This window comes from Propithecus coquereli, unplaced genomic scaffold (assembly GCF_000956105.1).
Source record: "Propithecus coquereli isolate 6110/MARCELLA unplaced genomic scaffold, Pcoq_1.0 Scaffold396, whole genome shotgun sequence".
Classification (NCBI taxonomy): Eukaryota; Metazoa; Chordata; class Mammalia; order Primates; family Indriidae; genus Propithecus; species Propithecus coquereli.
Window position 1 is genome coordinate 419241 of NW_012149685.1, and position 12497 is coordinate 431737.

The window sequence follows — 12497 nt, forward strand, 5'->3', positions numbered from 1 at the left end:
TAATCATTTAACTAGTAATATTTCTTAAAGTTATATAAAAACTGCTTAGCATAATGGTACTACATAAATATTCGTTAAAGGAATGACTTGGCATAAATATAGATTAATATATATACAGCATACTTTTGTGTTTTATACTTATTAGCCACGATAAATATTTAACTTTTTATTAGTAATTCTGTCTAGAATTTAGAGGGGGGTTTATTAGAATGTTGTGTTTTTAAAAATGTTTTGAGAATTTCTGAATTTTGTTAGTAACTTTTTAAGCTTTTTACTTTGCAAAAATTTTAGATTAATAGAAAAGTTATAAATATACCAAGAGAGGTCTCGTGTTCCCTTCACCCAGCTTTGAGTAATGTTAACATTTTATATGTTATATCACAGGACATTTGTAAAAACTCAGAAATTCACATTGGTACAATACTAATTAAATGACATATTTTATTCAGATTTCCACAGTTTTTCCATTGACATAGTTTTTTTGGTTCCAGAATCCAATCCAGGATACCAAATTGCATTTAGTGTCCAGTAACTTTTGATGTTGCAAAATATTTATTTATTAGCAATCTCTTCATTATTATAATTTTTAGTATTAGAGTTATAGATTATGTTATGTCATATGTTGTAGATCAGCAGTACCCAGGGACCGTTTTCATGGAAGACAATTTTTCCACGGACCAGGAGTGGGGGTGGGGGATGGCTTCGGGATGATTCAAGCACATGACATTTATTGTGCACTTTATTTCTATTATTATTACGTTGTAATATATAGTGAAATAATTGTACAACTCACCGTAAGTTGGAGACCCCTGTTGTACATTATGATAATGTTATGGTAATCATAACAGTATGTTTTTTAAAAAATGAGCTGATCCAGCTCATTTTTCTATCTTCTCAGTTTATTCAGAGTCACAAAATGCAGTTGTTTAAAGGTACACTAAATGAAAGTATTAGAGAACAGTTCCTTTCGGTTATTTTTTCTATAATAATTCATTGCTGCCATTGGCTCTACTTCACACTTTGCTAATAGCTAATGGAGCACTTTACATCTAATTTGAGTATTATAACTATTTCAGTTTTATAAAAATGACCTGACTCATAACAATGTCTTTTGAATGGAGATTCAAAGAAAAGTTCTCATGTAACTGCTGAAAGACAAAACAAACATAATGATTTAAAGAAACAATCAGTATAGAGATTAATTAACCAAACTTGAATGAGTGAAAAGTAAAGAGTAGACCTCTGGTCTTAGTCAAAGCAGACTAGCTGAGGTCAGCTAAAGAACCAAGAGAAAACATTTTTTTTCCTCAAAAATTTAAAGGGCTATTTGTCAGCTTTATTTTTCTTTCTTTCAGGAATTTTTCTTTCTTGCAAAGGATGTTTTTCATTTCATATAAAGTTTATCAATAATGTGTCTAATTCATCATAGGTACTCAATAAATATTGGATGAATGGATTTATGCATTGAAAACATGATGCATGACATAGCATGACTTAGTTTTAACAGAAACCTTTATGTGAAATATTTTCGAGGTCAGAATTCATTCTAATTCCTGTCTACTTCATTGATGGGCATATAGTGGGCCTGCAGATATTGAAAAAGAATATTGCAATGAGTGATGATCTGTGAAATTCTCAGTGAAAGAGAGTTATAGTGCTTAACCCCTCTGAAATAGTTTCTTATTTGTTGCAATTCTGTCAAAATTTTGAAATCCTAGAAGTTAGGCGTGGTGGCGTGCACCTGTAGTCCCAGCTACTTGGGAGATTGAGGTGGGAGGATTGGTTGAGCTCAGGAGTCTGAAACCAGCCTGGGCAAGACTCAGTCTCTAAAAAAAAATAAAAAAATTTTGAAATCCCATTTGGGGTTCATTTATTTTTTTATATACTCATTCAATATTTCTGTCTCTTTTAAAGGATCTTTCGAATAATCATCTTACAACTGTTCCTGCTAGTTTTTCTTCTCTGTCCAGTCTGGTGCGACTCAATCTTTCCAGTAATCAACTGAAGAATTTGCCAGCAGAAATAAGTAGAATGAAAAGTAAATCTTTTCTATTTTAAAAAATACATGATTTTGAAGTTGGAGCAACTTGCATTTAGAAAAATAATTTTTAATATACTTACAGAGAAATAAAGTAATAGATTTTTATGGCGGTAAATGCAAACGATAGCAACTAGTCAGATTTTCTCCAGATCGTTATTGTCTAGCAACTGCCTAAAAAGTTAGCTTTATAAAGATACTTAGGCAAATCAAAAAGAAGAAAAGAAAATATAATTATAATCTTAAAATTACATACCTGAGAAACTGATTAAGGTTTTGAGCTATGCCCTCTCTTCATTCATTGATCAAGAGGCTATTCCCCTCTCACAGGCGAATCTACCTGTGATATAATGATTATATTATAGCTATAGTGTCCTCCTGATCCATAAGTAATAATGTCAAGAGATGGTCTTGTTTTGCCTGAGTTCCCAGGTTGTCAATCTTTTTTTAGAAAAATAAACACAGGCTTAGAAATTATACTGTAAATCGTAGAGCTAGAGCTTGAATCCTGACTCCATCCCTGTTGCTTTTTCCACTGCCTACTGCTGTGTTCTCAGTCAGTGCTCTTGAATGCAAACATTTGTGAAAATCATGGTCTCTAACTCTAAAACAAATTTTTTTAATAGAGAATTTACTGGATTTGGGGTAGATCAGATTGTGACTTTTTCCCTCAATACTCTAGTCAAATAATATATAAATAATTATATTATTAGTTGAAAGTGGTACCGCATGTGTTTTCAAAAGCAGTTAGCTTTTTCATATAGCAAAAGAAAAACAATCTAAGGTAGTACATCCACCCAGTCATGAATTATTTTAAATTTGACAGGCTCAAAGTACAGGAAAATAAGTTGTAAAATGCATATTGGCTATTCAAATTAGAGGGTTGAAAATGAGTTGTGAAGAATATATAGTGGCTATGATAAATGGAAGAATTTGTAATATGGATTAGGGAGAAAACCACTCTTCAAAGTCTTAAGGGAAGGAAGCCTTTTACTTTTCCCCATTTTTGTTTTCTGCTTTGCTTTTTAAGAAAGAAAGATCTAGGACATAAGAGATGCTGCAAGTAAGGACATTCTTCTAAAGTTGTAGTATAAATTCTTAGCAGGAGTGTTAGGTATTAGATATACCATGTAATTTAAAAAAAAAAAATAAAAAGGAAGAAAAGAGACAGGGAAAGAGAAGGAAGCAGTATAGATGGATAGAAGAAATCCATACAGAAATCCAAGGCTTTTTGGTGAAAAGTCAACTTGCCTAAAATACAGATGTGTCTAAGCCAGTACTAGTCAGAGTTTCTTGACATCCATTTATACAGTTAGTATGCTTCCACATTTATATGTCTTTAATTACATTAAGCTTTTTCTTTTTAAAGATGCATAATAATTGAGGGAAATAATAATAGTATACATTTTATTTTAGACTACTTTAGTGGAGTATTAGAGATCTTTGTTTTTTAAATCCATTACAGAGATGACCTGTACTATTATTAAATATTCATTTTAATATTTCTTTTTAATTATAATTAAATGTAAAAAAATTAATTTACATTTATTTTGTTCATTGATATTTGAGTATTCTTCATTATTGTAGTGGTTTCAATGGCACAGGTTCATAAGTCCTTGTGGTGATTTCTTACACATTCTTTGAAGGTGTATGCAATCAGAAACTAGTATTTTTTTCTTTATTAAAGCATTTTCGTTTTTCACTGAATATGTATTACAGGATTAAAGCAGTTGGATTGTAATTCAAATCTCTTGGAAACTATACCTCCTGAGTTGGCTGGCATGGAATCACTGGAATTGCTTTATTTGTGGAGGAATAAATTACGTTTTCTACCAGAATTTCCTTCTTGTAGACTTTTGAAGGTACTATTTAGTTGATTATTAATAACACATATTTTCCAAAAGGAAATTATGTAAATGAATTTTTAAAAAGGAGCTAATCTTGTTTTACATTGGGAATATGTATTAGTAGTTATAAGTACTATGTTTTCCCTGTGTTAATATTTTGTAGAATTTTAATAACACTGCTGACATTAATGGTTTTTTTAGTAATAAATTTTTTAAAAGAAATAATTAAAAAACAGAGATTTGTCCATTCATGTAGTGAGTAGTTTATAACTGGAGAAGTAGTATGAATAGATAATGAGGCTAAAATGGTAAGTTGGGGCTGTACTGTAGGAAGGAGTATGGGAATATATACCTAATCCTAAGTTGCCACCTCTCACATTTAGCTGATCATAATCAAGTCTGTTTAAAATTAATTTATTTTCTTTTGGCTTTAAGTATATAGCATTAATATTGTCTTCTAAATTTGACATGCTTTGCTTTCCTTATATATACCTTTATGCATCAGTGTTAAAAGAGTTTTAAACAGAACGGTGACGGTGATAGTAAGAACGGACAAGTTTTTCTTTAATAAGATTGACTAATTTTCCATCTGCTAGTTGTAGATTCTCTTAATGGGAAATCAGTATATGATTATAGTGTAATCACTAATGAAAATGTTAAATAACAAACTGATTACAGCTAATCTTTAAACAATGCGGGGGTTTTGGGCACTGACCCCCTGTGCAGTTGAAAATCCACGTATAACTTTTTACTCCTCAAAAACTTAACTACTAATAGACTACCGTTGACCTAAAGCCTTACTGATAACATGATCAGTCGATCATGTTAACACACATATTTTGTGTGTTATATGTATAATACATATTCTTACAATAAAGTAGGCTGGAGAAAAAATGTTATTAAGAAAATCATAAGGAAGAGAAAATACATTTACAGTACTGTATTTATCAATACCATAAGTTTATGTCATCTGTTTACAAAATGAATTGTCTTTCTGAAAATGGTGGGCAACGCCAGCTACAGACCTCGTTCTATGGTATGTTTCAAGCAATGTTAGGACTTTTCTCTCCTTGGGAGACTTTCAGCATCTTGTATGGGTGCCATGTTGTTATTCAGGGTTTATAGTATTGCAGCAAACATGACGAAAAATACATCAGAACTATGAAAAAATACATGAGAGACTTTTCACAGTGATACACAACATACTGAAGAGGTGAACTACTCACATGGAGATGATTAGTATCACACAGTGTCTTAAGTGAATACTCACAACGCTTGAGCTCACTGCTATAGCCACAGGAGGTGGCTACCAAATTATTACAGTAGTACAATACGTACTACAGTTAATTTTATATAGTCAGGACTTAATACTGCATCTTTATGTTTGTTTATATTTCTTTCAACTGAATGGTGCCACATATGGTCTATAAGTGTGTGCATAAGTTTTGATAAATTTTAACTTTTAAAAATAAATTTCTGTGATTTTGTGGTAGTAAATAATAAAATAGACTAGTATCTACATATGTGCATATATGACATACCTCACTTTTTCTGAATTTTTTCATTATTTCTAGGCTATATGGTTCATCTGTGAGTTTTTCAGATTGTCACAAATCTCCCCCAAATTTTTCAGTATATTTATTGAAAATAATTCGCTTATAAGAGGGCCTGCACAGTTCAAACCCCGTTGTCAAGGGTCAACTGTATAATACAAATAACTTTTTAAAACTGATATTGCTTTGTTTTGAAACTAATTTTTCATCAGTATAGTTTTGGATTTGTATTTTTATTCTATAAATGTAATTATTAAATCATTTCTCTGCTTTCGTTTTGTAAACTTGATATTTCTGCCAGATTCAACTTTTAATTATTTTTAAATTGCCAGAAAATTCTTGAAAGTTCTCTCCCTTGCTATTTTCCTTTAGTTGTAAGATAGCTTAAATGTAATTGAAAATTTAAACACCTTGGTGATTAGAAAGTTGTATCTTTTATATGGGTTTTTCAAAAATTTGAAATTAAGAGTACCCACAATTTTATGTTCATTATTCAGTATAAAATTGAATACAGAAATACACTAACCAGTCTTTGGTTTTGTAGGAATTGCACGTAGGTGAAAACCAGATTGAAATGTTAAGGGCAGAACATCTTAAGCATCTGAATTCTATCCTTGTGCTAGACCTGAGGGATAACAAGTTAAAATCTATTCCAGATGAAATTACACTACTGCAATCTTTGGAAAGGCTTGACCTAAGCAACAATGATATTAGCAGGTAAGTTTAAAGATCAAATGCATAGCAATTATATTTGTGTGTAGTTAGAATTCATAAATTAAAATACTCACAAAAAGCATGAGAATTTATTTTTTTAACTGAATTCACTAAATATTGATTGAGCAGGGATCACGTGCAGATAAAGAAAGATTAATCAGATTTTTTTGGCAGCAAGCTTGATATGCTAACAGAAGCAGATGTATTTACAAATTACTTTAACCCACTAGAACTAAACTCTTGGAAGCCTGGATTTTTATCTGTTTTGTTCACTGCTCTATATCCAACTCCTTGATCAGTGCCTCAACACATAGAAAAGGTGCCTGATAAATATTTGTTGAATTTGTTAAATGAATGCAAAGCCATAAAAGAGATATAAAATGCTTTGGGGGCTTAAAGGATTTATAGAAATCATGATTTACTGAGAGGAATTAGAGTAGACTTCATAGAAGAAATAACTTTTTAGATGATCTTCAGGACTAGAATTAGAGTGAGGCAAGTTAATTGCCTAGAGCACAAAATTTAAGAACATATTCACTTTCAGAGTCATGCCTCACTCTAGTCCCACCATAATGCTAGGATTTTCAAGTACACATTTAAGGTAGTGAGAATGATTCTCTTGGCAAAAGGAAATAGCACCATGTTTTGGGAATTCTAAATAGGGCACAAGTGGGGAGGCTGTGAGAATTCATGGCCTGGAAAGTAAGTTGAGACCATGTGCAAGACGGCCTTGAAATGCCTTTGAAGAGTAAGTTTTCGTTAGTTAAGAGGTAGGGAGCTATAGAAAAATTATGAAAAGAACTAATTTGATCATAATCTCATTTTAAAAAATACATTGGTGGTAGCGGGTTGGATACTTGGATAGGAGTGGTTTTGTATGTGGGAAATCTAAATAAAACTCTATTAGATTAATAGTATTTATCACTAAGAAGAACTTGCTGTATCCAATTCACTGTATTGATAGCTTTGTAGATTTTTCTCTTATGTAATGAGGACCTGATCTGTGGCGGCAATGGGAGTGGAAAGAAGAGGACAGATGTGAGTGGTGTGAGGAGTTGGAATAAGTACTGTTTAGCAGCTGATGGGCTATGTTGAAGATAGGGAGGAGGAGGGTAGTCAGAAAAGAATCATAACAAGTTATAGAACCATAAAATTTAGAGATGGAATTATTTTATAGATACAAAAAATAAGACTCAGACTTACCTAGGATTATACGCCAATTAGGTGTCTGAGGTTTTGAGCTTGGGTGCTGGAAAGATGGGTTGTATTCCCAAAAGGAGTCAAGTTAGGCAAAGCAGATTTTGTTGTATGTGTATTTTTTAATAAATATTTTTAAAAATCAGAATTGTTTTCACAATATACATATGGCATATTGACCATAGATTTGAATACTTAGATAGTGACCATATTTTTTACTCATATATGACAGAATTAATAAGTGACCTTAATATCCCTAAAAGAGCTTCCTCCTACAAGTAATGAATGAAATACTCTCACCTCTCATAAATATTGACATATATATTTTTCTCCATGGCAGTTTTATTGTCTACTGCATGAAAGCAGTGGAAAGCAAACATTAAAACAAAACTGAACCCAAATTAAATAAAGTAATTAGTATAAATATTTCTGATATATGTACATTCCCCTCTCCAGAGCTCTGGATATAAAGGTCCTAGAACATAATGGCATTTAGTAAATATTTTTTTCTTTCCCCTAACCCAATACTTCTGAGGTATTAGATAATTCTAGTCATTTTGCACCCCTCCAGAATCTCCTCTAACTGAAATATTGATTTCCAACAAGGTACTAGAGTAGTTTTTATAAAATGCTAATTATCTGGTCATTCTTTTGCTTAAAAAGCGTTGATGGTTCTTCATTGCCACAGCACTATTTCCAAATATAGGTATGTATCAGAGTCATTTGAGAAACATTAAGAAAAAAATACAGATTCTGAGGCACCAATGAACCAGAATCTCTAACAATGAGACCCCGAAGTGTGTTTTAGTTTTTGTTTTTTTATAAAAAAAATAATTCTTGGAAAGTTTTGATGCTTCTGACCTTCCAACTAGCAACTGGGAACCACTGTCTTGTAAGATAAAGTCCAGACTTTTTAAGCTTAATTTTCAAGGATGTCTCATAATCATGCTTCATTCTCTATCATCGTTCACTCTTACAGGTATCTTGATCTCTGACTACACTGAATTTTAATCAATAATATTAATCCTTTCTTCATTTCATTCCTTTGCCTGTTACCCTAGAATACTCCTTTCTTGTCTCACTGCCCAGTAGAATTTCATTCTTTTTAAGCCCAAATCCAGGTTTTGCTACTCCCTTCTCCCCCTTAATCCCCTGCCAATTTCTATATCTCTACCCTCGTAGCAACTTGTTTAGCTTTTGTTTTATTATATATGTTTTTTATATCATATTCATTTGTTAATATGTAATTTACATACAATAAAATGTACCAATTCAAGTATACAATTCGATGACTTTTGGTAAACGTATACATTCTTGTAACCAAGTCACAGTCATGTAGAATAGTGGTCCCCAACCTTTTTGGCACCAGGGGCCGGTTTCAAGGAAGGCAATTTTTCCACAGATGGGGGTTGGGGGTAGCAGTAGGTGGGGGAGGGAGTTAGGTAGAGCTCAGACAGTGATGCCAGCAATGGGGAGCAGCAGTAAATACAGATGAAGTTTTCTTCTGCTTGCTTGCCTGCTGCTCACCTCCTGCTGTGCGGTGCCTCCACCCTCCTCCCCTCTGTTCCCTAAATTTGGTGGAAGACAATTTTTCCATGGAAGGGAGAGGGTGGGGAAAGGGCGCTGCAGAGCTCTCCAGCCAGGCCCCTAATAGGCCATGGGGGGTCGGGGACCACAGATGTAGAAATTTATATTTCCTTAAAAAGTTTCCTCATACCTTTTACTGTCAATTTCTTTTCCATACCCCCAGCCCCTAGCAACTACGGATGTACTCTATTATTGTAGTTTTGCCTTTTTAAGAATATCATAGAAAAGGAATCAGACAGTATATAGTTTTTGTGTCTGGTTTCTTTCATGTATCATAACGTTTTTTGCAATTTATTCATGTGATTGTGTGTATCAGTTAATTCATTTTTATAGCTGTGTGTCCATTGTACAGATATACCACAGTTCATTTGTCTCTTCACTAGTTCGTTGATGGATGTTTGGGTTGTTTTCAATTTTTTATTATTGTGAATGTTTGTGTGCAGGTATCTGTGTGGACATTATTTTCATTTCTCTTGGGTAAATATGCAGGAGCGGTTTGCTTAGTTCTATGGTGAATACATGTTTAACTTGAAAAACTCCACTTTCCAAAGTGGTTATACTATTTTATATTCTCACTAACAACATAAGATAATTCTTATTAATATTTATCATGTATTCGTTAGCTATATATGTGTTTTTTTTCCTTTGTTCAATCGAGAACTAGAAGACAAGAATCTTGATATCCCTATACCAATGCCTGGTATTTTGTAGATCCTTAATAAATTTTATTGAGATTAAATATTTATGTATATAAGTGGATTATCTTTTTCTGTGCCAAAGATAAAAATGACTTTCCTTATTGAAGAAAAACATGAATTGGGTGATAAAAGATTTTTTTTCATCTTTTTCATTTAGAAAGAATTTTGTTTGCTTGAAGTGCAAAATCAAAACATTTAGTATCACCGAGGATGGCTATGTTGAATCACTTTCATTCAAATTTATATTTTAACATTACTTTTTGGCACTGGACACAATTTAGCAAATGTTTTATTGCTCATTCTTTTTTTAGCAATCTCAATATGACAATTTTGAAAACAAATCTGGTTTTTCTTTTACATATTTAGCATTTATCTTAAAAGGAAATATTTTAGGTCTGCATTACTTGGCCCTTCTTTGAGACTATTATATGATATATTGTTTGTCATATGTTGTGAGTTTTACAACTATTTGGTTGAATTATACTTATATTTAATGTTTTCCCTGAAATCAACTTAATGTTTTGTAGTCTGCCGTATTCATTGGGAAACCTTCATTTGAAATTCCTAGCACTAGAGGGAAATCCTTTGAGAACGATTCGAAGAGAAATTATAAATGTAAGTATATTTAGAGTTCAGCTCTGCATTTTTAAATTTAAATTCAGACATATATGTTGATCTATAAAACTGCAAGATATGTCTTGGTGAATATCTTTGTCTCCACCCTTTTAGAAAGGAACCCAAGAAGTTCTAAAATATCTACGAAGCAAGATTAAAGGTACTTTTTTATTTTCTCCTATATTTTGAAGGATTCATGAAAAGTGGTGAAGTATTAAATATTAACAGTACATAAATTTAGATGTACTTTGGATATAAGTATTTGGAAGAAATAGTATCTGGCAAGTGTGGCTCTAATTCTAAATCCATGTAGGCTGTAAGTATGCTGAGGTTATAAAAAATCTTTAAACTCTTAATAATAGTGTTCTATCTGTAATCTCTTTGAATTGTGTTAGAGCCTACCAGTTAGAAAATGCCGTAAAAAAAGATTCAATAAGCACTTAGTACTTTGAAAAAGGAGCAAATCTTAACTTTTAGGATATAATATATGGGTTCCATTGACTGGTAAGTATGTTGACAGGTATTTGAGTATCTACTGTCCATGCATAGCTTTGCTAAGTTCTGAAAACAATAAAGACAAAACATATTTCTCAGGATATGTTAATTGAGCATGAACATGTACCAAAAGTGAAAATAATACTATAAACTTAATTTTTTCACTAGAAGTGTGATATATCCCAGTTTTTATTTCATTTCTGTCATTGTAGCATAAACTAAAGCATTAAGAATAAAACTAGTTATGCCAATGTATTGCTGAGTAACAAACTACTCCAAAACATTGTGGCTAAACAACTCTGTTGGTTTTACATAGCCTAGCCAGCACTGTATTGCCAGTTAGCATATGTTAAATGAATAAGATAATTGCATACTTGAGCAATTTATATTTTTCCACCTTGTCTTTCATATAAATTATAAAAATAATTTTCTAAGATTCTTATTTCCTGGTATTGAAAGAGTTTTCTTTCTTCTCCAGGTATGTTTTCTCCTCCAGAAAAAATTAATTATTCCGACATGAATCAGTTAGAGGTCATGTCAGAATAGCCAAATTTTTATGAACACAAAAAACCAGGATAGACTTCGTGTAAGTTACATCTATGCACAAACATTTCTGTTAAACAATCTCTATCCAAAGATGGGAGAGCAAATCCATGCAAATAATTTCATTCTTTCCAGAAATCCACACACAAAAAAAATTGGTAATAGAAATGATTTTAGGGTATACATCCATAAAGATAGGGAGAATGGGGAAAAAAGAAAATGATAATAAAAATTTGGAAGTTTGGAAAGTAAGCTGTTTTGGTCCATTTGGACTACTATAACAAAATACCTTATACTGTATAATTTATAAACAACAGAAATTTATTGCTCATGGTTCTGGAGGCTGAGAATTCTAAGATCAAAGTGCCAGCAGAATCAGTGTCTGGTGAAGGCCTGTTCCTCATAGATGGCCCCTTCTGTGTACCCTCACATGTTGAAAGGGCAAAAGGGGGCTAACAAACTCTCTCAAGCTTCTTGTATAAAGGCACTAATCCTATTCATGAGTGCATGCATGACCTAATTACTTTCCAAAGGCCCCCCACCTGTTAATACCATTACTTTGGGGGTTAGGTTTCAACATATGGATTTTGTGGGTACACATATATTCAGACCATAGCATAACTGAACAAGTGGAGTTAATAGATTAGAAAGACCTTTTGTCCGTTAAAGATAATGCTGTGATAAAAACATTGATGTACAAGTTTCAGTGTGAACATAACATTTTCATTTCTCTTGGGTATATACCTAGGAATGGTATATTTTTGGGTCATATGATAATAACTATGTTTAATCATTTGAGGAATTGCCAGATTGTTTCCCAACGTGGCTGCACCAATTTACATTCTCATCAGTGGTGTATGAGGGTTCCAGTTTCTCCACATTCTCATCAACATTTGTTATCTGACTTTCTGATTCTGGCCATCCTGGTGGGTGTGAAATGGTATCACATTGTAGCTTTAATTTGCATTTCCCTGATGAGTAATCTTGTAGGGCATCTTTTCATGTGCTTATCGGTCATTTGTATATCTTTGGAGAAATGTCTATTCAGATCCTTTGTGCATTCTTTTTTTTTTTTTTTTGAGACAGCGTCTCACTCTGTTGCCTGGGCTAGAGTGCCGTGGCGTCAGCCTAGCTCAGAGCAACCTCAAACTCCTGGGCTCAAGCAATCCTTCTGCCTCAGACTCCCAAGTAGCTGGGACTACAGGCATGC

The 12497-nt window shown here is 32.6% G+C and overlaps 1 protein-coding gene across 1 annotated transcript in view; it reads left to right on the top strand.

Moving 5' to 3' along the window:
- The window catches only part of LRRC40 (leucine rich repeat containing 40), a 56952-nt gene that overhangs the window by 12740 nt on the left and 31715 nt on the right, over positions 1-12497 (top strand). The window contains exons 5-9 of the mRNA XM_012652675.1: positions 1915-2038; positions 3758-3900; positions 5983-6155; positions 10162-10249; positions 10364-10409. Of these exons, the coding sequence (XP_012508129.1) occupies positions 1915-2038; positions 3758-3900; positions 5983-6155; positions 10162-10249; positions 10364-10409 (574 nt within the window). The remainder of the gene's footprint in view (positions 1-1914; positions 2039-3757; positions 3901-5982; positions 6156-10161; positions 10250-10363; positions 10410-12497) is intronic.